The sequence below is a fragment of the Rhinoraja longicauda genome, chromosome 2, assembly GCF_053455715.1.
Source record: "Rhinoraja longicauda isolate Sanriku21f chromosome 2, sRhiLon1.1, whole genome shotgun sequence".
NCBI lineage: Eukaryota > Metazoa > Chordata > Chondrichthyes > Rajiformes > Arhynchobatidae > Rhinoraja > Rhinoraja longicauda.
This window is the reverse complement of record NC_135954.1, coordinates 94,460,482-94,487,178: the sequence shown is the minus strand read 5'-3', so window position 1 is coordinate 94,487,178 and position 26,697 is coordinate 94,460,482. Positions and strand designations below refer to the sequence as shown.

The 26,697-nt window shown below is 40.7% G+C and overlaps 1 protein-coding gene across 6 annotated transcripts in view; it reads left to right on the top strand.

The window, feature by feature from the left end:
- The window catches only part of kmt2ca (lysine (K)-specific methyltransferase 2Ca), a 328,698-nt gene that overhangs the window by 156,530 nt on the left and 145,471 nt on the right, over positions 1-26,697 (top strand). For 5 of the 6 annotated variants that reach the window (XM_078424496.1, XM_078424488.1, XM_078424479.1 and 2 more), the window contains exons 10-14: positions 1,013-1,127; positions 3,313-3,488; positions 11,448-11,605; positions 13,885-14,001; positions 18,995-19,722. In XM_078424496.1, the coding sequence (XP_078280622.1) occupies positions 1,013-1,127; positions 3,313-3,488; positions 11,448-11,605; positions 13,885-14,001; positions 18,995-19,722 (1,294 nt within the window). Of the gene's footprint in view, positions 1-1,012; positions 1,128-3,312; positions 3,489-3,614; positions 3,659-11,447; positions 11,606-13,884; positions 14,002-18,994; positions 19,723-26,697 lie in introns of those variants that run through there. The other variant, XM_078424469.1, reaches the window with a different exon arrangement.

Here is a 26,697-nt window from a genome sequence, read left to right as displayed (position 1 = left end):
GTGAGCATGTACTCAACCGTCTCAGCCTTCCTTCACACATCAATTCCTTCATCCCAGAAATGAACCGAGTGACCCTCCTGTGCTGTTTCTTATCTTAAATATGGACACCAAAACTGTTGGCAGTACCTCAAATGTAATCTCTGTGCTGTGTTAAGTTGTAACAAAATGTCCTTCCATTAATACTCCATACTCCAGCAATAATTCTTATGCAACTTGAAGAAATTCTCCGATGTTGAATCTGAGTCAATGTTAGTGCGTGAAGTAAAATTTCAGAATCAATAAATGATCTGCTGGAGGAATTCAACAAGTCAGGCAGTAACTGTGGAAATAAATGGTCGACGGTTTGAGTTGAGTCCCTGCATCAGTACTGCCAACTTTGAAGAGGTTTTCCTCCAACAGAACTTTCCACACACAGAAGATAGACACAAAACCTGGAATAACTCAGCGGAACAGGCAGCATCTCTGGAGAGAAGAAATGGGTGACGTTTCGGGTCGAGGCCCTTCTTCAGACTGGTTAGGGATAAGGGAAACAAGAGATATAGACGGTGATGTAGAGGGATAAAGACCAATGAATGAAAGATATACAAAAAAGTAACGATGATAAAGAAAACAGGCCATTGGTAGCTGTTTGTTGGGTGAAAATGAAAAGCTAGTGCGACTTGGGTGGGGGAGGGATAGAGAGAGAGAGAGAGAGAGAGGGAATGCCAATGCTACCTGAAGTTAGAGAAATCAATATTCATACCACTGTGCTGCAAGCTGCCCAAGCGAAATATGAGATGTTGTTCCACGTACAGATGCTGCTTTACCTACTGAGTTCCTCCAGCAGATTGTTGCTCCATTTTCCAGAACCTAAATGTTTAGAGACACAAGAGACTGCGGAATATTTGATTTGGGCTGCATCACCTGTATGGTTTTAAAGACCAGAGTTTGATGCAACCCTTAGAGGTCACACGGTTCTAGTTTTACAAAAAGCGAAATTGTTCTTAAATGTTATCATTTTATGTTCTTTCAGACATCCAGGTGATGACAGTAAAATGTTGGTTTGTGACATATGTGACAAAGGCTATCATACGTTTTGTCTTCAACCAGCAATGGAGTCAATACCAACAAATGGCTGGAGGTGTAAAGTGAGTGATAATTTGAACCTGTTATATTTATCTACCAATTGGTTTGCTAACGTTGCACCAAACGTAAGAAAATCTGATTAACACTTGTTTCAGAATATCATGGTAATTTGTACATTCTTGTATAAAGATTCTCGCGGCAGACTGCAAGAGACCAAGGAAGGTTAATTTTATAAAACCATTTTTCAAAATTAAATTAAATCCCCTCCACCCTGTTCTTTGCCAGCTTTTGATCTGTTTCATTATTTATTTATCCTTGATGATGCCAGCAAATGGTTTTTGACTCCTTTTTCCCAAGAAAGAGCCTCTTATTTTGTATCGGTGCAAAAATAATAAATTTGTCTGACAATGTTCTAGATTCCTTGAAGGCAAACACAGGTGGTGTGGAGTTTATTATACTTAGTGGTCATCAAGCTAGAAATGCTGACAGTGCAGGGTATTATGGCTCGAAGCCACTTCTATACTATTGTAATTAGACTGGTTTAAAAACATACTGATGTGACACATTATAAACCTCTGAAATTAAGCACCAAGAGCAATACAGGATTCATACCCTTGCTGTAAATGTTTGTGTACATGATCAGAAAAGAAAAAGGGAATTTTGTTTGATTTGTGGCATAACTTAAATTGTATCCTGCATTTGATGTTGGATGTTGCAATCTTCAGACGTGCTAACATTATGTGCTGTAGGTATACCTTTAATCTGAACTGGCCTTCCTTTCATGTCTCCTGCTCGTGTCTCTGTCAGTGTTATTTTTTCCTCCAATTTTCAGGTACAGTGCTTCAGTAATAGTTTTTGGCATATGCTGTATACACAGGAGCACCTGTCAATCACTGCAGCATCACACCAGCGAGCCTTGTCCCCAGAAGCAATGTGAGTTTGTGCCTGCAGTTCCCCATATAGCCCTCTGAAATGTGCCCCCTGTCAGCAGTAGGTCTGAAGCATGCTGTACAAGTAAAACTTTATTAAATTATTAACTTGACTTGGGTTAAAGTCTGCATCACAAAATTGGTTATAATTTGGTAAATGGATGCTAAATGTCAATCTGACCCTGACTGAAATGAAAAATATATATTCTTTAAGTGTAGTGTTTTTAGGGAGGGAGATTGGGAAGGTGATACTATTGTGAGATGGATGGTAAGGAACCATAAACGGTACCCTGACACTGAGCATTTGATGCAGGGATTGTGTTTCAAAGAAAAACCTGTCACTTTTTAGCACTGACTATGTGAATAAAAATATTGGCCTTGCCATCCTACGCAAAAAATGAAATTGCATGAAACTTCATTATTTGTCAAATCTTCAAACTTCTTCAAAGTTGGTACCGGTTTACTGAGCGTCACGGCATCATTTACTGTGTTAATTGCAGGCCTTTACTATTAATGGACTGCACTTAGCACAGCAAATGATGCCCATAACATTTGGTAGACTGTTGCCGACTTGCGAGGAGTTGGAATGATTCAAGACTAAATCTCCGAAGGTATCTAGGATGAGATGATGGACTGAAGTGTGTTTCTTCATTGCATGTTCTCTTTACTTCCGTCATTTTATACAACCACTGAATTTTCAATCCACCATAGGTTCTAAAGTTGCATTTTAGCTGCTGGATGAACATGTTCCAACTATTTCACTCACTGTTTCAATAGTAGTCCATTACTAAGACTTGACTTGCCTATTTTTACACTCCTCGGATTTCCTTTCACAAGTACCACCTCTCGTGTAATCTGGGAACTAATCCCAGAATCTTGTTCACAAGACAGCAAAATTATTGTAAGGAGTTGTGGGTGATAATTGTGTAAGATAACATGCTGCTATACCCTGATTTCTGCACATGTGAGAATTCATCAGAAATGTTTCTTATAATAACATTGTTTGCAGATGAAATCGGATGTTTCTAAGGCTGCTTAACTCATCGCACACAGTAGCAATAAATGATTGTGATAATACAACTGATTAGGCAGCATCTATAAAGAACAAAAATGTCTTTATTCTTTGCAGATGTTGACTGCTTTGTGTACTTATTTGCTTCTTTTTGTTTCAGATTTTCAGTTTTCCAGTTTCTGTTTCATCATTTGTAAATCACCTTGTTCAGTTGGGTCATTAATTGGTTTGCTTTGCTTGGTTATTTATATTTATTTGTTGTATTTCACTAACACAAAAGGTTTAATGCCCAACATTTTGCTTCAGAATTGCAGGGTATGTGTTGAATGTGGCACACGGAACAGCACTCATTGGCACTACAACTGTTCACTTTGTGCTAGTTGTTATCAGCAACAAGACCACAGCTTCTTCCGTCCACGCTGTGGCAAAATCTGCCATCAAGACTCCCAAAAGGACGCACTGCATTGTCAGATGTGCAAAAGGTAAGAAGATGATCCACAGCTTTATAAAAATGGCCCATAGCATAGCAACTTGAAAATTTACTGGCGAGCAAAAAATTCAAAATCGACATGTTTTGTGTTTCAAATTATTCTAGGATAGCACAACAATTCTCTACTGCCTTGCAGGGGAAGATGCTACAGTATGTCTCGAGGTAGGGTGCATGGGGAGCCTCTTAATCTTGGCAGAACGCTCTTATTTGATTATTTTACAGCAGGTCAGGTTTTCTAAACTCAATGAGCAAGTCAGATTCTAGTCCATCTCTTGTATTACAGGGAAGAATGAAATATAATTTTTGTTTTACTTCAGAAGATAGAATTTAAATATAGTACCATATCTCTGGCGTACTCTAATGCAGCAAAATGACTACAGTTTCAAACCTACATTGCATAGTCCCAATGGTCTTTCTTGTGCTATCCAAAAACTTCAAACCTCAAAGGGATGAGGACCTTGCTCTTTTTCATTACCTGTCTGTGCCTCATGCCTCGTACCTCGTGTCAACTGATAAGATAAGATTCTGTCCCAAACCAATGTCTCCAGCATCCACACCAGAAGAAGACATAGAGCAGAATTAGGCCATTCAGCCCATTGAGTCTGCTCTGTCAATCAATCATGGCTGATTTATTTCACATTGCTGAAAGAATCGCAGATGAGGTTGGCAGGATATGTCAGAAGAAGCAGCTACTTTACGGAGAATTCCCTGAAGGCAAATGATCACATATTGAACAGAAAGAGTTTTAAAGAATCTTAAAACATCTCTAAAGTGTTGTATCATTGATACACACCACTGGGAACAACAAGAATTGGATTTGCCTGTTTGACATACTTGCATAAAAGTGATGATGAGGAAGCTAGAATGGAGGGAAAAGGGAATCTCAGAAATCAAGAACCACTGATACTACACCTCCGTCACCGATGTGTAAGGAACTTTTGAGGCCAGATTGGCCCTATTAGCCATCTCACACATCACAACATTTAAACTAGATGTCATAGTCATACTTGAGAATGGGTGAACAAGCCAGATTAACCTACAGATAACTTTCCACCACCTTATATTATGTGCACTTTGGTAATAGGACAGGAGCTCTTTTAGTGGTGGGTTGTTGGTTCCTGGTTGTTGACTGCTTGCTCCAAACCTCGGCCAGAGCAGCGTCGATGTGTGGTCGGATGCAAGCCTGGGCGATGTCATATGAAGGACAGGCTGTTGCCCATGCAGCACGTCCCCCCTCTCCACGTCGCTGATCAATCCAAAGGAACAGCAGAGCCGTTACGGTTTGGCACCAGCGCCTTCGCAGGAGCTGCCAGAACGAGGTTGTAGACAACGACAAACTGCCTTAGGGACTCCGACTCCGGATTTTTCTTGAGGTTTACTCCTGAAGCCTTTTCCATGACTGGATATGGCCACAAGGCAGTGGAGGTTTTAGATCAGAGTTTTCCCTCTCCTCATCTGCCCGAGACTCGTGGGGGCAGGAGCGTCTACCTTCCCGTCTATAGCACCTGCCCACTGCAGTCTTCATCCGCCTTTCCAGCCGTTGTGACGCTCCACTAAAGTCAGCCATCATCCTCTCCGCCTGTTCCACCATTGAGGTCTTGGTTGGATTGCTCTTTGTCAGGGACCCCCCCCTCGACCGTACTGCCATGGGTGACCCTACCATGAGCGTAGCTCCAGATGGCATCGCTGCACACTTTCACTGCACACTTTCATTTCACTGTCACACTGTGCATGTGACAAATAAAACTTGACTTGACTTGACTCTCAGGATCTCAGGACCACACAAGCTTCTCCACCACGACAAGTCTATGTATATGAAGATTGAAAGGGTAGGGGAGAGTAGATCTCATCAATGATCAGTGCAGTAATTCATGTGTGAGGCCATGGAAAGTGGGCAGGCTCTTAAATGAATACTACTTGCCTGTAATTATCCTGGAGAAGGATATGCGGCCATGTAAGTTCAGGGAAGGGGAGGCCAATACACTAGAGCATATCCACATTGTAAAGGAGGAGATAAATATGTTATGGGAAGCGAGAGAGTCAGAGAATGCTGCATCTTTAGCCATCAATGAGATTCAGAAAGACTGGAAGACAGCTAATGTTCTGTCTATTTAAGAAGGACAGCAGGTGAATCGTACATCAATGGTGGGAACGTTTATTGGGATTCTGAGAGAGAGGATTTATTTGCATTTGGAAACGCATGGACTGATGAGGGATAATTGGCAACGCAAAATTGATGGTTATACAGGCATGTGCATTTTCCGCGGATTTCCACGTTTTAAAATTCCATTTTTCGCGCTTTTTGCATGATTTCCGCGTTTTTCTCTTTGCCAAATAAACGGAGAGATCGGATCGGAAAAAAGAAAGAAAAATAAATAAACAATGTATAGACTTGTAATGAACACTGGGGTTCCGCTAGAAGTCGCTAGGGGTTCTGCGAGAAATCTCCACGCCCTGGAAGTTTCCCCGAAAATGTGGCACCTAGGCTGGGCAAGGCAGCCAATCTTGATCTCTTCGGAATTCCATGGTTAATTTGGCCGCTAGAGGTCGCTAGGGGTTCCGCGAGAAATCCCTCGGCGTCCTGGAAGTCTCCCCGAAAATATGGCACCAAGGCTGGGCAAGGCAGCCAATCTCGACCTCATCGGGACTTCCATGGCCGATCGGTGGGTTGAATTTGCAACCTGCGGCCGGGGCTCTGGAACTCCAGCCCAGCTGGAGCCAGCACATCTATCCCCCTGGCCGATTTCCTTGGCCTGCTGGATAAACCAGCAAAGCTCTGGAACCAAGAGTGCCAGAACATCAGTGGTGGAACTTAATGAGTAAATATTAAATTTGTGCAAGATTACATAACTAAATTAATTAAGACAGGGTTAAAATATAAAACACAGCAGAAAAGCCAATTACCACCCTTTTGGGCTGAATATCAATAAATGTACAAATTTACTTCAAAATGTTATCGGCAAGCGCTCGGCTCTTTTCCTCTTTTTTTTTACCTCACTCACATGCCTGGTTATAGGGTATAAGAAAGGTGCATAAAAGATTCATGAAGATGTAACTAGGACTGGGAGGCTTGAGTAAGAAGGAGAGGCTGGATAGTAAATAGGCTCCCTGGAACTTAGGAGGCTTAAGTGGTGATCTTATGGAGTTTTGTAAAATTATAAGGAGCATAGATAAGGTGAACAGATTCCCCCCCCCCCAAAAGATAGAGGAGTCTGAAACTAAAGGGCATGAGTTTAAGATGATGGAGGGCAGATTTTAAAAGCATCTCAGGGAAGGGGAAAACAGGGTAGGAGTACATCAACTTTTTCATACAAAAGGTGACGCTTGTATGGAACGATCTGCCAGAGAAGAGCTGTAGAGATGGGTAAAATGACAACATTTGAAAGACATTTATACAGGTACATAGATAGGAAAAAATTTAAAGGATAAGGTCCCACTGCAAGCAAATGGAATTAGCTGAAGTTGATACCTTAGTCAGCTTTGTTGAATTGGGCCAAAGAGCCTATTTCAATGCTCTGTAACTGACTCTCTTCTCTTTCCTGTACAGCATCCTTTTTTTTGCAATTATCATTTCTGGATTGTAAATGCCTTAGTTTAACATTAACTATTACATGGGAATGGCTGCTGTCTGGATCCATAAAGCCTGATGTCATGGTTTTATTGGTTTGTTGAACCATGATTAATGTCTCTTTGCTCTTTCGAAACTCCTGTAATGAAGCCCTGCTAAAACGATTAACATTGAACTAACAGAATGGAGTCTTCTTGATTGGTGATTAGTCATTAATTCTTCACAAGAATATTGTGCTCCTGGGGGTTCTTGGAGTAGTGAAGCCAAGAATGTTAGGAGAATCTTTCTGTCATAGCTGAGCATTGTCGCAGCATAATTCACTGGTATCAAACAATTAAGTTTGGGTTTTATTCCATATAGAAAGAGGTTTAATTCTTTCATTTAACCACAAGTATTTCACCTAGTCATTTAACAGCTTTCATTAGAGAAATGGGTGCATTCAATGATGAGCAAGTGAAGAGCTATCAAGACAGAAATGGACCAAGAAGGATAAGTAATCAGATTACACACCTTCTGTGCCTTCTGTCACATTACCAGAAGGAATTAGAGTCATGGTGCATGCAAACAGGCCCTTCGGCCCAACTCGTCTAAGCTGACTGCAAAGCAATGCCATCTGCTAGTCCCATTTGCCTGTTCCTGGCCCATATCGCTCTTAATCTTTCCCATCCATGAACTTATCCAAATGTTTTTTGAATGTTGTTATTGTATCTCCCTCAACTACTTCATCTGGCAACTAGTTCCATATGCTCATAACCTATTACATGAGAAAGTTGCTCCTCAGGTTCCTATGATATTTTCTTCTCACCTTAATCCCATGCCCCCTAGTTTTTGATTCCGCTATCCTGGGAAATGGACTCTGTATTCGCCCTATCCATTCCCCTCATGATTTTATACACCTCTATTAGATCACTCCTCAATCTCCAGTACTCCAAGGTATTAAGTCCTGGCCTGTACAACCTTTCCAATGGCTTAGGCCTCAACATCCTTGTAAGTCATCTCTGCACTCTCTACAGGGAGCTATGTACCAGGACACCTTGAGCCGTCTGCTATACAGTGTTCCCCAGAACCCTTTACTCTACAATTCACTGCGAAGATCCCACCCTGGTTTGACTTCCAATATAAAACACCTCACATTTATTTTAATTAAACTCCATTTGCCATTTCTTGTTCCATTTGCTCAGCTGATCACAATCCTGCTGTAATTCCTGATAATTATCTAACTGTCTACAATGCCACCTACTCTAGTGATAACTGCAAATTTAATAATCCTTAATTTACTCCCCCCTCACCTTCATCCAGGGACCCCGCAGCCCTTCCAGATGAGTCAGATGTTCATGTGAAGTGTGTAGGAAGGAACTGCAGATGCTGGTTTAAACCGAAGATAGACACAAAATGCTGGAGTCTGGAGAAGGGTCTCGGCCCGAAACATCACCCGTTCCTTCTCTCCAGAGATGCTGCCTGTCCCGCTGAGTTACTCCAGCCTTTTGTGTCTATCTTTGGACACAACTTCCTCTGATCTCATTTACTGCATCCGGTGTTCCTAATATGACCTCCTGTACATCGGCAAGACCAAGTGTAGATTCAGCGACCATTTTGTCGAACACTTGGACTCAGTCCGCCCAAGCCTATTGGATCTCCAGGTTGCTAACCATTTTAACTTCTCTTCCTATTACCATACTGACCTTTCTGGCCTGACTGCCTCCATTACCATACTGAGACCACATGCAAAACTGGAGTATCAGCACCTCCTATTCCATTTGGGTATCTTACAATTCATTGAATTCTCCGGTTTTAGGTAATTACAAACCTGTCTCTTTGCAGCCCCCCCCCCCCCCCCCCCTTTCTCCCCTGTGTCCAACCTGGGCTTGCACTTATTTCTCCTCTCCCCCCCCCCCGTCACTTCCACCTCCATTCTTTCCTTTAGCTTCATAATTTGTAACTCCTCAACCCTTTTGTTTCACATCTTCTTTCTTTTCACCACTGGCCTTTGTCCATCTGTCTATCAACCCTAACAAACTCCCATCACCCGTACCCACTTCTTACTTGCCAGGTAGTCACAAAATGCTGGTGTAACTCAGCGGGACAGGCAGCATCTCTGGAGAGAAGGAATGAGTGATGTTTCGGGTCGAGACCCTTCTTCAGTCTGAAGAAGACATTTTGTGACCACCTTCGATTTAAACCAGCATCTGCAGTTCTTTCCTACACATTTTGTCTTACTTGCCAGGCTTTGTCCTGCCCTTGCGCTCATCCAGCTTTCTTCCCACCCCACCACAATCGGTCTGAGGAAGGGTCCCAATCTGAAATGTCACCTACCCATGTTCTCTAGAGATGCTATGTAGTCTGCTGAGTAACGGGGACTTCAAGAGAGAGTTAGATTTAGCTCTTCGGGCTAAAGGAACCAAGGGATATTGGGAAAAAGCAGGGTACTGATATTAGATGATCAGCCATGATCATATTGAATGGCGGTGCTGGCTCAAAGGGCCGAATGGCCTGCTCCTGCACCTTTTTTTCTATGTTTCTAACCCCACCACTTTGTATCTTTTTTTGTAAACCAGCATCTGTAGCCCTACATCTACGGCCCTGGCCTCATTAACCTTCTTGGTTACCACTTCAAAACATTCCTATCAAATTCATGAGGCATGATCTTCCATGCACAAAGCTATGCTGACTATACTTAATCAACCCCTGTTTTTCCAAATGTTTATATATCACATCCAATAACTTTATTACCACAGATGTTAGACTTACCCGTCTTTAGCTTCCAGGTTTTTCTTTGAAGCCCTTCTTAAATAAGGCACAACATTACCACCCTCCAGTCTTCAAGCACCTCACTCGGGTCGAACGATATTTCATATATCTCAGCCACAATTCCTTCAAATTCTTCTCTTGCTTCATGCAGAGAGCATGGATCTACCTGATCAGGCTCTGGAGATTTATCTACCGTCACACTTTTTAAGACACTCAGCACCTCCATGACTGTAATCTATAGCTAAACTTTTCCAAGTTCCTTCGTCTTCGTGACTTTCTCCACAGTAAAAACATAGGAGAAATATTCATTGAGATTCTCCATCACCTGTGGCTCCACACACAGAGGACCAATTTGTTTTTTGAGGGGCCCTATTCTCTCTCAGTTACTCTTTCCCCCTTAATATACATAAAATCTCTTTGGATTCTCCTTAATCCTATCTGACGGTGTTATTTCATGCCCCTTTCCTGCCCTCCTGATTTCCTCCTTGAGTGTGCTCCATAGTCCCCTATTTTCCTCCAGGGATACACTTAATCTCAGCTGCCTATTTCTGCCCCCTTCTTCCAGACCAGCACCTCATTCTTTGTTGTTAAAACATTGCAAGGAAAAACAAGCTGTTTTATCAAAAGGGAAAGAAAACTCTCAAATTGTTGAGCCATACCTAATTGATCACGTATTAACATTGATCATTTATGGAAATCAGATGGTGATATGGCCTTGGGGACTGATTATGATTGTACAGTAGATAGTGTGGAAGATCCACTTAGGAAATGCAAAATCAATTTAGCCACTAAAAGTAACGTTTCATTCTATTCCTTCTAGCCCTTTTATATCCCCAAATAGCAAGTGCTATTTTCAGGTTATAATTTATATTGCCAGGATTCTGCCAGTATTACAGTTACAAGAATACCTCTGTGTAACTCCTGATTCTATTTGAAGTTTTCTGTTAACCATTCAATTGAAGCAGAGCAGTTATCACTATTTTAATACCGTTTGCTTTAAACTCTATTAACATTGTTCATTTGTAACAGGCTGCCAAGCAGTGGATTTATAACTTAGCCTTCAGGAACAGAGTTGATTGAAAACTTGGAAAGCTAGCTTCATTGATGTGAATGTGCCAGCTTGTTTTTCCTTGCAATATTTTGAATGTTCCTTCACTTGACTTTACCTTTTATTTTATTCAAGTTTCTTCCCTAGCCACCTCTGGCCCCAGTCCTTTCCTCAGAGTGGTGCGACCATATGCTGATAGAGTCCTGTGATGTCTTCCAATGACCTTTTAAAGGAAATCATTCTTATGTTTAGTTCAACAGTGAATGATGGCAAAATGGTTGACTGGAAAACATGAGAGCTGAAATTTTCCCTATATTTATCCGACACCTGCATGGATGTGCCCAGGAAAATTGCTGGGAAGCAAGAAGGAACTCTGGCTGAGTTTCCTCCTTGTAAACTAAAAGCCTTGAGAGTAGTTATAATACTGTTATCATGCACCATCCGAGATCTAATTCCGAAGAGCAGTCCAGAGACTGAGTCTACAACCATTATGATCTGTTCAATATAGATTCATTGGCGTACCTGTCTTTTCTACTCTGACTGAATGGCAATTGAAATAATGTGACTGCTTCTGTTCTGGTCTTTAGGTGGATTCATATAGAATGTGACAAATCTTTGGAAAATAATGAGGCTAATTTGGTAAAAGAATGCTACATCTGTGCAACGTGCAAAGAAACTGGTGCAGAAGAAAATGTTCAGTCCTGTGAGAACAAGGTTGATGATTGCATTCCAGAACGTAAAGCAGGTAAGGTTATTAAAAATCATTTAAAATATATTAAAAACATGTTACATAAGGCTCACTGGAGCAAGAGGTAAGTAATTGATTTTTGATGAGACCATTTACCATGCGTATTTATTGTGTTAATAGATTTTCTGCAACCATAGTGCTTGTATCGAAGTTGCAAAAATGTTCAGCTACATTGAATTATAAAAGGAGATACAAGGAATTGCAGATGCTGGTTTATACAAAAAAAGATACAAAGTGCTGGAGGTACTCAGCGGGTCAGGAAGCATCACTGGAGAACATGGATAGGTGACGTTTTGGGCCTGAAGAAGGTCCCAAAAACCATAGCCGATCCATGTTCTCCAGAGATGCTGCCTGACCCACTGAGTTATTCCAGTGCTTTGTATCTCTTTTTTAATTAAAAAGGTTGTCCTTTTATTTTGTGATTATATCCAAACTCTATCTGGATGAGTCTTATTCCATTCTCCAATCTTTGCAACGCTCTTCCCCACTCAACCCCCATTCTGTGATGAGAGAGAAGAGTAAATGTGGCCAAAGGATAAAAATAGCAGATTCAAAAAGATCCATTTTCAAGTGAGTGCATGCTCGCTCAAATCAATTTTGTCAAACAGAAGTGTAACAACTAATGGCAGCACTTGGTAAGATTAGTGAGTCATTTTAAAGGAAACACTAAAAGCACATGTGAATTGCTCTGAACATTAGAAAGCTTCAGCACTGACATATCATCATGACTATAAATCACAGAATACTGATGGGCCATCAGCTCTCCTAAGTAGACTAATGGCTCATGGTATTTCTCTGTGTTTACTAAATAATCTCCACAGCAAATGTGAGCCATTCCATGCAAGCAATCTTTTGCTGTATACTATTGCAGATTATATTTCTATCTAAAGAATGGAATGCCCAGAAATATTCCCAACAAATTGTTTTTTAAGCAGTCCTTGTGGTAATGTGCTGAGATGACTAAACTAATTGAATTGTTGCCTCGTGGCTATTGTGGCTTGGGATTCATTCCTGATTTATTCATAAAGTTGCAACATTTGAAACGGGCCCTACGGCACCCCTGAGTTCACACTGATCATTAATCACCCGTTCACACTAGTTCTATGTTATCCCACTTTCTCATCCATTCCCTACACATTAGGGGCAATTTACAGAGGCCAACTAACCTACAGACCATCATGCTTTTGGGATGAAGAAGTAAACCGGAGCACCTGGAGGAAAACTACCAGGTCACTGGAGATTGTGCTAACTTGAAACAAACAGCACCAGATGTAAGGACTGAACCCAGGTCCCTGGAACTGTGAGGTAGCAGCTCTATCAGCTGCACCACTGTGCTGCGCCTAATTTTGGTGCTCTGTGGAGCTTACTTATTCACCCTGTCACCTTATGATACTGTCGAATTGTTCTGGTTTCCTTCTACATTCCAAAGATTTGCGCAGGTTGGCAGGTTAATTATCTATAGGCGAGTGGTAGAATCTAGTGGGTTCTTTCAAATGTGTGGAGGAAAAATAGGATAAATATGTGAATAGTGTAAGTGCTTGTTTCATGATCAGTTCAAACCATTGTCATAGGATCGTCATGATGTGCAACCTAAATGTTGTGTATTGCCAGTGGACTGCTTGTTCTGTTCAAGTTCTCTTTTTTTTTTTTTAAGTGTTGGCGAGGGCCCTTTGCCAGTTGAATGAGCCACTTAGTCGATTACAAGACTTACTTGTTCTTGTAGTGAATACTGTGTTGCCAGGGCTGATGCAGTTAAGATTGTTGGCGTCCTTTTGAATCAAGTGTAATTGAGCAAAGTAGAGCACATTCATAACAATCTGCTTCTGGAGTTTTGTTTTGGATCCATGGCCACTTTGAAACAAGTAAAAAGCTGAATTACAACTAATAGAGTAATTACTGAGATAATGGGTTATCAATTTTTGGATCATTTTGTTGGAAAAGTGTTGGAAAACGTGTAGGTTTAATAAATATTTTAAACCAACTTATTTGCATTTTAAATAGATTTAAATTCAGTGTTAGGTGATTTGTTTCTGTTGGTTAAAAGGCAAATTGTTAATATTCAGTGTTAAATCAGCCATTAATTTTAGAGTTCATGTGCTGCATACATTGTAACTATATTTAATGAAGTTACTAATAATAGACATCAACTTATTTGATTTTTAAATCTGGTATATTTACAATAAATCTTCATCAGTGTTAAAATATTCAGCTGAGATCTGGTTTTGAAAGTAGCATTGAGGCTTGTGCTACTAATATTTGTATTTTGAAACGTGTAGGTGTTCCTGGAATTAATGGAGCTGTTGAGGAACAGTTATCACAAGGAGAGGCTATTCACCAGCCAGACAACCCTATTAGCCTTGCTGAAGATCGGAGTATTACAGTTAAGAAAAATGGTAGGAAGTCTGTTATTTTGATTTTCTGCCTTGTGCAATGAGAACTTTGCTGATGATGGTCAGCATGGTGTCAGGTTTAACTCCTCACTTCTTCCAAATAGTGCATATATTTGGCTTGCAAGCAGTGAGGAGGAAATATTCAAATATTTTGCAGCGTAATGTTGCTTATCATATAGCCATTAGCTCCAACGTACCTACATTTCTTCATTATTTTTTGCAAAACATTCTAATCACTTTCATGCCAATACATTTCCATCAATACTATGAGCTTCTATCTTATGCACTAGTCTTCTATATGGCACATTGACAAACACAAACTGGCCTTTATTCGCAAAATGCTTTCAGCATTTTGTGAATAAATACCTTCGATTTGTACCAGCATCTGCAGTTATTGTCTTATAACACAAACTGGCCTTCTCTCACCCCCTCCTCCCCCCACACATTCCATCGACTCCCTCTATACTTCACATCACTACTGGAAAGTAGCTAACATAATTAAGGACCATTTACACCTGGACGTTCTCTCTTTTCCGCCTCTCCGTCAGGCTGGAAATTCAAAAGCTTGAAAGCAATACCACCAGATGCAAAAATAGCTTCTTCGCCACTTTTACCAGACTGTTGAACGGACCTGTCATATGCTAGGGATGTACTTCCTAAATCTTCCAATTTGCCTGGTTGGGGTTTTTGTTCTTTTAATCTGCATTATCTCTGTAGCTGTAAAATTATATTCAGCACTCTGTTTATTTTCTCTCCTTGCACTACCTTATCAGAATCAGAATAACCTTTATTGTCATCCAAAAAACAAGTCTTTTGGACACAATTCTGTTACCCACAGTCCAACAATAAGAGCAATAAAAATGCGCAATAACGCACGCAATCACAAACCAACACAAAACAAAAAAAAGAAACATCCATCACAGTGAGTCTCCTCCAGTCACTGTGATGGAAGGCCAGAATGTCTTTTCTCTTCCCCTGCCGTCTTCTCCCGCGGTCAGGCTGTTGAACTTGCCACGTCGGGGCGGTCAGGGCTCCCGACATTGAAGCCCCGCCGGGCGGAGAAATTCCCGCGGCCTATTTCAGGCCGCGCCGAACGGTGAAAGGTCCGCGGCGGGTCGACACAAGCCCCGCGATTCGGGGCGTGCGAAGACGCTGCCGGAGCTCCCGATGTCAGCCCCCACCCAGGGACCTGCAAGCTTCCGATATCCATGCGGCCGAAGCCTCCGGAGCCTCCGAAAGCGAGTTGCAGCCGCTCTCGCAGCGCCACCACAGCCTCCAAGGCAGCCAGCTCCGCAGATGGTAAGTCCGGTCCGCGGGCTCTGCGAACCAGAGCCCAGGTGGTCCCAGGTGGAGGCTGCCAGCTCCAGGTGTTTGGCCGATGGTAAGCCGCAGTGTGAACAGAGACACGACCCAGAAATAAAAGTTCGGGTCTCCGTTCGGAAGAGACAATTTTACAGTTTCCGCCACCCCCACACACATAGTACACAACCACAAAAAACACTACATCACATCTAAACATTTCAATTAAGACAAAAATCAACAAAAAACACAAAGACAAACGGACTGCAGGTTATTGAAACATATAAGATAATTAGGGGATTGGACACATTAGAGGCAGGAAACATGTTCCCAATGTTGGGGGAGTCCAGAACAAGGGGCCACAGTTTAAGAATAAGGGGTAGGCCATTTAGAACGAAGATGAGGAAGAACTTTTTCAGTCAGAGAGTGGTGAAGGTGTGGAATTCTCTGCCTCAGAAGGCAGTGGAGGCCAGTTCGTTGGATGCTTTCAAGAGAGAGCTGGATAGAGCTCTTAAGGATAGCGGAGTGAGGGGGTATGGGGAGAAGGCAGGAACGGGGTACTGATTGAGAGTGATCAGCCATGATCGCATTGAATGGAGGTGCTGGCTCGAAGGGCTGAATGGCCTACTCCTGCACCTATTGTCTATTGAGCCGCAGCTGCTGCGCAGCGCCGCCACTTCCTATCGTGTCTGACATAATTTGCCTGGATAATATGCAAAACAGTTTCCCACTGCATCTCAGAAATAATATACCAATACCAAAATCCAAAAACGTCACCTGTATATGTCTTCCTGTATCAACTCTGGTTTTTACATTCTCGGAGAACTCATGCAAATTTGCCAAAATGCAATTTATCTTTCATAAATCTATGTTGACTTGGTTTGCTACATTAAGTTTTTCTTTAAGCAAACTTAAATTTATTTTGTGTTTGTCTTCTTGTCTATTGCAAAATAAGGTAGAAGCTTCCATTTACTTTATGACACTTAAGTCTTCCTATTTAACTCTAAGCTCATCTCTCGTATTTTTCCATTTCAATCTGAAGTATATATTTCTTGTCTTTCCGCATAAATCAGAATGTTTGACCTCTCATGGAATCTCCATTGTAACTGTTGTATCATAAAATCATCTCCACAATATTCAGAATGCAACATGTGACCAATTTTAGGAGAATTTAGCCTTAAGTAAAATAATAACCTATTAACAACTGTGGCTTTTGGGTTTAATCTAAGTTTTCATTCATGGCTTGTCAAGATTTATCTTTACAATTTCACTAAATTGCCTTTAAACTATCTTTGTAAAGAAATGCATAAATACAAGTCTGTATTAGCACGGTCAAATTCACCCAGCCAAATTTTTGTTCCATTTATTCTTACGTGCAAGCAGCACAGAACCTTTTTGCAACTGGTGATATTTACTTATTGGGTTTCATAAATGCATTATTTTGATTATAATAAAACTCATCAGTAACTTAAATATGCAAAGATTCATTTTAATACTAGTTAGAGAAAGCATCTAAAAAGCATTCCACTGTGAGTAAATTACTGGAGTCTGTAAGTAAAGAGAGAATGACAACACCTTAATATTTGGCTGATCTGAGAATTAGTATGAATTTCTGAAGGCTTGATCATACTAAAAAATGTCATGATTTTTTTTGAATCGTTGATTTTATTTAAGTACTGGACTGGGGAATATCTTTGGCTGTTTTTGAGTAGATTTAAAAGGAATATAATAAAAGTTGCCCATTGTTGAACTAGACGTTGCAGCATTGTAAGCTGTTTGATGCACTATACCTTGGAAAAGATGGACTGGTTTCGGAGAGAGCACAGTGCATTCTTTAACTTGCTAAAGATTGCACAAATTGGGATGCAGTTCCTGAATTCATAAGATTAAGTAGTATTTGCTCCAGGTTTCTAAGATGATCAAAATAACTAATGGGAAGAAACTTTTTTATAGGTTAAGTAGTTTAGGACTGGGGTGAAATCTGGAAGGTAGAGCCTGGCATTTCAGGCAAGCTGGTTTGCATGATGCACTGGGCTGCGTTCACAAGTCTGCAATTTCTTGCAGCCTTGAGCAGAGTGGTTGTCATATAGGATGCTTCAAATGGTGCTTCTGTAAAAATTGGTAAGAGTCATTGGAGATGTGTCAAATTTCTGTAGCCTTCTGAGAAATTAGATGCGTTTTCTTGGTCATAACATCAATGTGGCTGGACAAAGTTTTGGTGACATTTACAGCAAGGAACTAAGAACAGCTATATTGGGACGTACTTTTTTTCTGGTAAAGTAAACAAGTATAGTCTTCAGTTGTCACAAACATTTTAATATTAAAATGTTGTTGAAAATGTTCTTTCCTTTGATTACCATAGCCATATTGGTAGATTAAATTGATTTGAATGCATTGCTCATAGCTATTTCAAGTTATTGATTATCAAATGAAGTAGCTGTCACCTCATTTCAAGGCTGACTTTTATATATTTGAATATATTTCCAACATCAGATTTATTTTAAAAAATACTTTATACTTATACAGTGAATACAACTGCCACACATCTTTACATACTTTGTACCAATACATTCTTGTATTATCTGTTAATATCATTTGCGTTTCCTTCTTAAACAATGCAACCATGAATCGTTTGAAAGATAGCTAGACAGGTCTCAGCCTCTTAGTGTCCAGTGGTGGAAAAACCCTAGGCTGTAGTCCTTCCCCACAAAACCTTTGTGGTGGCTGCATCGAGCTTCCATATGTCCCTCAGCACAAACGTCTGCGCCTTGGAATTTGTCAATCAGCAGCATTCACCTATGGACATCTCCCTGCACTGAAAGACAAGTCTCAGGCAGACAAAAATGCCTCTTTCATCAGATTAATGATCATCCATTAGCAGTTGTTGTTTGATGGAAGTTGCTCAGAGATCACGAGACCTCTGTTACGCAGCTGCTTGGTTGAACCTTGACAAGGATCATTGCATCCTTTTCCAGACTTTGGTAAGCATACAGTCGACAAGCAGGTGGGCATTTGTCTGACCCCCAACATCTCTGCCAACGTAAGGGCAGCAGGCAGTAAGAATGATGCTCTGCTTTACAGAAAGGATCTGATGTGGGAGGCACCTCTCACTGCCAGACAAACAAGGTTTTGGTTTGTGTTGTGCCAATGAGGCATTCTGGCAAATGACTTTTGACAGTATGCTCCAGAAACTATCCCACAGGACCCACTGACTTCCTGCAATGATTCCAGGACATTTTGTGCTGGCTGCTGCCTGATGACCTGTGATTGAAGGTGGTTTTCTGCAGAAAACACTGGGGTCAAGTAGAATTTCAGCATGCACAGCACTTGGTGTCCGCATACTGGGGATCTATCCACAGCTTGATGCAGCCTTCGGCCAGTAAATTATGAAAAGTAAAATTAAATGTGACTCTGGTCACCACCCTGCTCTCTGTCGTTCCCTTCTCTCCCCACTTCCCACCTCAATGATGTGATGCAAAGTTGCATAATTTGATTTGGAAATTAATTGATCATTAACAAAAAATATTGAATTGATAGCATTGCCTTCAGAATTAACATCCAATTTAGTTTTAAAAATGTAAATTATATAAAAATTCCAATGTTGCTATTTAATTTAGCTATGCATTTCTGGACTTCAATTTTGAAATGTAGTCACATTTGATAGATCTTTTTCATTTTAATTTGTTTATGTTTGTAGATTTGGCAACAGCCCATACAACTGACCACATAGAGTCTGATTTGCCCAAGGACGCTATGGTCTCTGGAGAAGTACTTCAACAGCTTGAGTGTCCAACAGCGGTGAAAACAGCGGTGAATGTAGTCCAAGACACAGAGACGAATGAAAATAAACCTGAAACACTATTGCAAGCTCAACTGGATGAGAAGGCACTACATTTGAAAGAGTTTGTTGAAGAAACAGTTCCAGTAGCAGAGCACCCGATTTATGAGAACAAGACTGAACCAATGGAAATTTCAGCCACAGAAGTGTTAAATAATGGGCTTCTACAGGAGGCTGTACTGACCAAGGAACTTCCAGAAATCGTACCGGTGGATAATGTGGCACAGCGAAGTGAAGAAAGAAATTCCCAAGTGTCTCTCAGTAGCAATGTTTTTGAAGCTGAAGAAATTCCCAGTGAGTATACATCAGAGCTAAATTCACCAATTGAAAATAAAGCTGTCAAAGGCTTTGGAGAAACAGGCAATAATTATGCCAACAGCAGCAGATCCTCTTCAGTTTCTCCCTCTTCTGTGACTGTTTCAGTTGGTTTAACTCCGATGACTAATGTGTCTTGCACTTCAGCTCCAACCACATTTGGTTCAAGAATTCCTGCACCTGCCTTCGTACCTCTGGTTCCAAAAATAGGCATGGGGAAACCAGCTATTACCAAAAGGAAATTTTCTCCAGGAAGACCCAGAATGAGACAGGTACAATTTGCTAATGTGTATTAAGTATATTTATCAGTTCTAAACTGGCTGTAGTATTTCATTAGACCATAGCTGTCTGTGTATTTTACTAGACAGATATTGCATTGCAAAACAAGACAAAACACGTATAGTGGCAGAGACTTTAAGAATCCAAAGGATAACATTTTGTTTAAAATTAGAGATGCTAACAAAAGTCGAGGTTTCATTGGCTTTATGCCATGCCAGAATTGTATTAAAAGCAAAATGTTTTAAACTTAATACAAATAATACCTAGTTAAGCTGTTGATTCAAAAATATATTTCACTTTTAAAATTTTGAGTTCCTAGATGGTACATGGTAACTTAAGTAAATAAGATAATCATGTTCATTGTTTGAAACCAATTGAATGCATCTCGATATCTGATAGGTTGTTCACCTCCTTGTGAAACTTGCCTCTCTCAGTATTGTGCACTGGACTTTATTCACAGTGTGTGGCTTATTTGTGTCCAAACAGTGTTGAGACACAAATGCTTTAAAAATGTTCTTGTGCCGTTTACATGAAGCGTGAAAAAAGCATTTTAATGCTTTCAACATAAAAATAAGGATTGTGTAGAAAATCTCGTCTTTGAGTAGACAAAAAATATAACCATACAAGGAATATTTTGTTCTTAATGTGAAAAATTTTAGTTAAAGAAATAGGTGTTTGCTTTTCATTTGGAGTAAAGTAAGTGTAGGTAGCAAGGAACAAGATATTACATATCAGCAGTGTCAATTTAATGTTTGCTGCACCAAAAGCAGGTAGCTTTTGCTGCTGGTGGCATTAAATGCAATACTGCTAATTTGTGAAATCTTGTTCCTTGATACCCACAATTGCATGGGATGGCTTTGGCTTGCTTGTGCCTTATGTTAATTTTAATGAATAGAAATGGTAGTATTGATCCTTATAGAGTCTATTTCAAATTTTAGACCCTAGTAATTTAGAGATGTGTTGACAAGTGAAGTTAAATAGCTTGAAGGACAATGTGACCTTTTTTTCTCTCTTTTAAATCATCCTGAGATCTTTCAGACAATTCTAGATCTTATTATTGTGCTATTTAAAATGGAGAGAAACTGTTCTCATTGGCAGAAGAATAAGAACCAGAAGACGTGGATAGGGTGGTCAAAAAGGCTTTTGGCATATTGGCCATCAGAGTATTGAGTATAGAAGATGGAAGATCATGTTGCATTCATATGTGATGTTGCTGAGGCCGCATTTAGAATATTTTCAGTTCTGGGACCATGTTACAAGAAAGATGTTGTCAAGTTGGAAAGGGTACAGAGAAGATTTACGAGGATGTTGTCGGAACTAGAGAGTCTGAGCTATAGGGAGAGATTGAGCAGGTGCCTTGGAGCACAGGAGGATCAGGGGTGATCTTACAGAGGTGTATAAAATCATGAGAAGAATAGATTGGGTGGAAGCACAGAGTCTCTTGGCCAGAGTAGGGGAATCGAGAACCTGAGGACTTTGGTTTAAGGTGAAGGGGGAAAGATTTAATTGGAATCTGAGGGGTTACTTTTTCACACAAAGGGAGGTGGGTGTATTGAATGAGCTGTCAGAGGTGATAGTTGAGACAGGGGCAATGTTTAAGAAACAATTAGACAGGGACATGGATAGGACAAGTTTGGAGGGAAATGGGCCAAACGTAGGCAGGTGGGTCTAGTGTAGATGGGGCATGTTGGTTGATGTGGGCAAGTTGGGCTGAAAGGCTTGGTCCACGCTGTATGACGCTAAATGGGACTAGCATAATTGAGGGATCTTGTTCGGCATGGATGATTTGGGCTGATGGACTTGCTTCCATACTGTATGACTGGCTCTAAATCGTTCACTTTAATACTCAGATCCCTCTGCTATAACGTGTGTTTCCATAACGCAAATTGAATACCATGTGATTAATATATTAGTGGACATGATTTGTATTATACGGGCCATTTGAATTGGTTATAATGCAAAAGTCTGAGGGTGAAGAAGGAAACTGTTTTCATGTAATGTCCTTGCAGCAATAGAGATTATTGCCTCTTCAAAACAGTTAGTCTATATCACTGCAGGTGGCCATTGAAACTGACACTTGTCCTAGATACTCTTAGTAACAAAAATGAACATACAGCTTAGAAAAAGATCTTCAGTTATGAAAATTCAGCAGGGGAAAATATGGTTATTATGAATCTGAAACACTGCCTATATACCCCCTTTACGCCTTGAGATAATTGATTTTATAACGTGAGCTTTCATTGGAATGCTACGATCACATGTGGAACAGCATCCCTCTCCCCATCAGAACTGCCCCCTCCATCGACTCCTTTAAGTCCAGGCTCAAACCCTATTTCTACTCCCTAGCGTTTGAGGCTCATTGAGGAGTCGCTGTGAACTGTTTTGTATGTGCTGTTATGTTTGCGTGCTACTGTATGTTTCATTTTTTCCTTAGTACCTAATCAGACGTACAGCACTGGTCAACGTGGGTTGTTTTAAAATGTGCTATACAAATAAAATTGACTTGACTTGACATTATAGGAGAACTGTATTTAGATAGCATGCTTTTTTAAAAGAAAATTCCTGTCAAAATGGAATTTCCACTCAACCTTTTTATATTCCTTTGTATCTTCCTTGTGTCCTCTTTGTAGCTTGCTTGTGCATCTGCTTTTATGTTTTCAGAAGATTTAGCCCTGATCTAAGTCATATTTTGTCTGTGGCCTGAGTGCGTGTAGTTTAGTTCATGTGAATTCTACAAGCATAAAGGATTTGATATTGGAAGCGATTTGGGCCATGTGGCAAGGTGTAACTACATAGGCTTGTAATTGACCAGTGCAGCAACCGAAGTGCATTACATTGAAGAGGAGTAAAACCAAAAATCTACCCATGAAGATCACAAGTTGTGAAGAGATGGAGATGCAGGGCAGATATGAAGCTACGGTGGAGGAGATCTAGCTGCACAATGTTGATTACATTTAACTGTGGACCTGGGAAATCATCTTACGAGTGATTGAGGAGTGATGAGAGCAGCGTTCTGAGATTGCGTTTCTGGAATTTGCAGCATTGTACAAACTACCACATAAGTAGGAATTTGAACTTTGCTTTAATTGAGGTTCTTGCATTTTATTGCTAAGATTGGTAAGAAATTGAAGATGAAATCAGCTTCACATAATTATGTTTAATTTGATTGCTACATGTCAAATGTCAGTTGTATGACTTCAAGGATAATTTTATGCTTTATACCTTGTCAACCATAAATTTTAATTACACGCGGATAGATATTTCATTGTTTTGGGATGAATTATATAAGTATAAATTCCCACAAAGGTTTAGTGTATCAATTAAGCAGGTTATGTGCTGCTTCTGTAATTCAACCCATGTTATGGTACAGCATTTGTGCTTGGGATATTTTCAAATTGACATTGATTTGCTAAAATCATAAGTATTGGATAAGTTAAACACAGGCAAATGGAACTAGCTCAGGTAAACAGCTTGGTTGGGTATGGAGAAATTGGGCAAAAGGCCCTGTTTCTGTGCCATGTAACTGAGGTCTGGGCTCAGTTGAGTCCTTTTTTGTCTCGACATTGCTGACACTTGATGTTTATAATTGAAATCAATGGATCCAGAAAACATTGATTTCAAATGGCTTTCCCAACAGTACAAAAAAATATCAGGCACATTGAGCTTGAGCTTGGCTGCAGGAAAATAACTGCAGATACTGGTACACTGTTTTTGCATGGTCACTAAAAGTTTTGTCAATCGTTACTGTTTATTTTTTTGCCACTCAGCTAATTGTTAAACCAACTTGTCACTCTCCGTCCGATCCCATAGGTTCAAATTACTTAATCAATCAATCATATCATATTCATATCATATCATATATATACAGCCGGAAACAGGCCTTTTCGGCCCTCCAAGTCCGTGCCGCCCAGCGATCCCCGTACATTAACACTATCCTACACCCACTAGGGACAATTTTTACATTTACCCAGCCAATTAACCTACATACCTGTACGTCTTTGGAGTGTGGGAGGAAACCGAAGATCTCGGAGAAAACCCACGCAGGTCACGGGGAGAACGTACAAACTCCTTACAGTGCAGCACCCGTAGTCAGGATCGAACCTGAGTCTCCGGCGCTGCATTCGCTGTAAAGCAGCAACTCTACCGCAACTCTCCTGTGCTTTCAGTTCTGTTTTTACTTTGTTTGGTGCAATAATTAGTTTGCACAATTATTTGTAAACTTTCTGCTTTTACCTTGATTCAATCCTGCATCCCGATGTCCAGTCCCTTCCAACCTACGTCTATGGCACCTCTTATGCCCTCTCATGAAAATACTTAATTCCCTGGCCCCTTCACCATCTCGCTTTCACCAGTCCTGATGCAGCATCTCGATCAAAAATGTCAATCATCTCTATTCTTCTATAGATGCTACCTGACACAATAAGTTCCTCCAGCAGTTTGCTTGCTGCTTCAGATTCCTGCACCTGCAATCTATCATGTCTCTCTGAATATCATTTACTGTGTTTTATTCCACGGTGTTTGGCTGGTGATTGCCTAATATATTGCCAAATATATTAGGTACTAATGCCCATGTGATTTAAATTTCGGGAACAACATGGGGGAAGTTGCATCCATTTTGACATGAATGTACATCCTGATGATAAATTTGAATTCTAATTGTTCACTCAAATGAGGTAATGCTATCATCTTTGCAGATGATATAAAAGTGGGTGGTTTTGCAGCTAGTGAAGATTGGTTGTGAAAAATTGCAGCAGGATCTTTTGATCGATTGGCCAGGTGGGTTGAGGAATGGTTGATGGAATTTAATGCAGGGAAATGTGAGGTTTTGCATTTTGGGAAGTCTAACATGGGCAGGACCCACACCGTGAATGGTAGGGGTCTGGGTAGTGTTGCTGAGCAGAAGGATCGAAGTGCAGGTGCATGGTTCCTTGAAGGTGGAGTTGCAGGAAGATCGGGTAGTCAAAAGAGCTTTTGGCACATTGGCCTTCATCAACCAGAGTATTGTGTATAAAGGTTGGAAGATCATGTTGCAGTTGTACAAGATGTTGATGAGGCCGCATTTAGAGTATTGTGTTCAGTTCTGAGCACCATGTAAAAGGAAAGATGTTGTCAAGCTAGAACGGGTGCAGAGAAAATTTACGAGAATGTTGCCAGGACTAGAAGGTCGGAGCTATAGGCAGAGGTTGAGTAGGCTGGGACACTATTCCTTGGAGCACAGGAGGATGGGGTGATCTTATAGAGGTGTATAAGATCATGAGAGGAATAGATCGGGTGGAAGCACAGAGTCTCTTGCCCAGAGTAGGTGAATCGAGAACCAGAGTACAGAGGTTTAAGGTGACGATGAAAAGATTTAATAGGAATCTGAGGGGTTACTTTTTACACAAAGGGTGGTGGGTGTATGGAACTAGTTGGGGCAGGGATCATCCCAACATTTAAGAAACAGATAGACCAGGTTTGGAGGGATATGGACCAAATGCAGACAGGTGGGACTTGTTTAGCTAGGACATGTTGGCCGGTGTAGGCAAGTTGGGCCGAAAGGCCTGTTTCCACACTGTATCACTCTATGACTCCATCTACCCTTCTAATTTAGCATAACCTGCTGTAGATTAAATGCATTATGTATGGCCCACATGAGATGCAAACTTTTCAATTGAAATGGCTTACAGAATGCATTATTCCACTGAATATTTATTATGTGCATATTAGATAAATGCTTAGATTCATGCATGAGTGCAAAATTTACCATACTGCCAATCAATTTTAATATATTAGATGAGTTAGATGAGAGTTCCATAAAAACAAAGATAAGCTACTAAGAATGGGATGTGAATTCTTGTCCCAGAAGGTACAATGGTTATGCTCTTCTTGCCATTCAGTTTGCTGATTCAGTTTATACCAAATATTTATGTTGATTAGTGTTTAAAAAAAAATGATGCAAACTGAACTACTGATGCATTACATTTTTACCTGAAGCTTTTGGGACAAGGTTTAATATTTATTCATTTAAATACACGTTAAGAGTAATTAAAGAATATTTTAGAGTTATCAACAAAATTCACATGAGAAAAAAGTACATATTTCTGTGGGCGCAGGTAAGTTTGAGGTAAATTAATATTGGAATTGAAGTGCTCACTAGGTTAGGCAGTATTGGGAATAAGAAACAAAGTTACAGTTTCTCATAGATGACGTTTTGTGCGTACAGGCCACCACCGATTTTCCAGCAGTTGATGCCTTTTTCAATCTGGACAAAATTACAAGAGTGCACTTGAAATATGCCCAGGAGGTCCCCCTGAAAATCTGGCGCCAAGGCCGGGTAAAGCAGCCGATCTTAACCTAATTGGGCGGACTTCCAATTGGCGGGGCAAATTTGATCACTGCAGCCGGGGTCTTGAACTCCGGCCTGGCCAGAGCCGGCAGATCCGTTTCCATAACCGCCTTCCACTGCCAGACTTCCAATCGGCAGGTCAAATTTGCCTCCTGAGGTTGGGGCGCTGGAACTCCGGCCCATAGCCAGCCGACCTCCAAGACCAACTATGCAGGCCCGTATCTCGGCTCCCCTGGCGGCCTTAGGTGGACTGTCAGGCTCCTTGGAGGCCATGACCTTTGTTGGATAATCTGGCAAGGCTCTGGAATCAAGGGTGCTAGCAAATAGGTGGACCTGAATAATTATCAATGATTTTGATGATAGGCCATCAACATAAAGCATTAATGCTGTTACTATCCATGGATATAGTCTGATTCTGACCTTTTCCAGTATTTTTATTCAAAATCAATTAAAGACAAAAGAATAAGAACTGCAGCTCCTCTGCACTAGCCGAACTGATTTTCATACAGAAAACACTGTTTAGGATGGAACTATTCTAATTTCTCGGGTTGAATTTGCAGAAGAAGTAAATTATTGGGTGTGTAGTAATTTTAATTTCTCATGCCCTGCTCCCTGTGTAATCAAATTTTACAAACTTTATGAT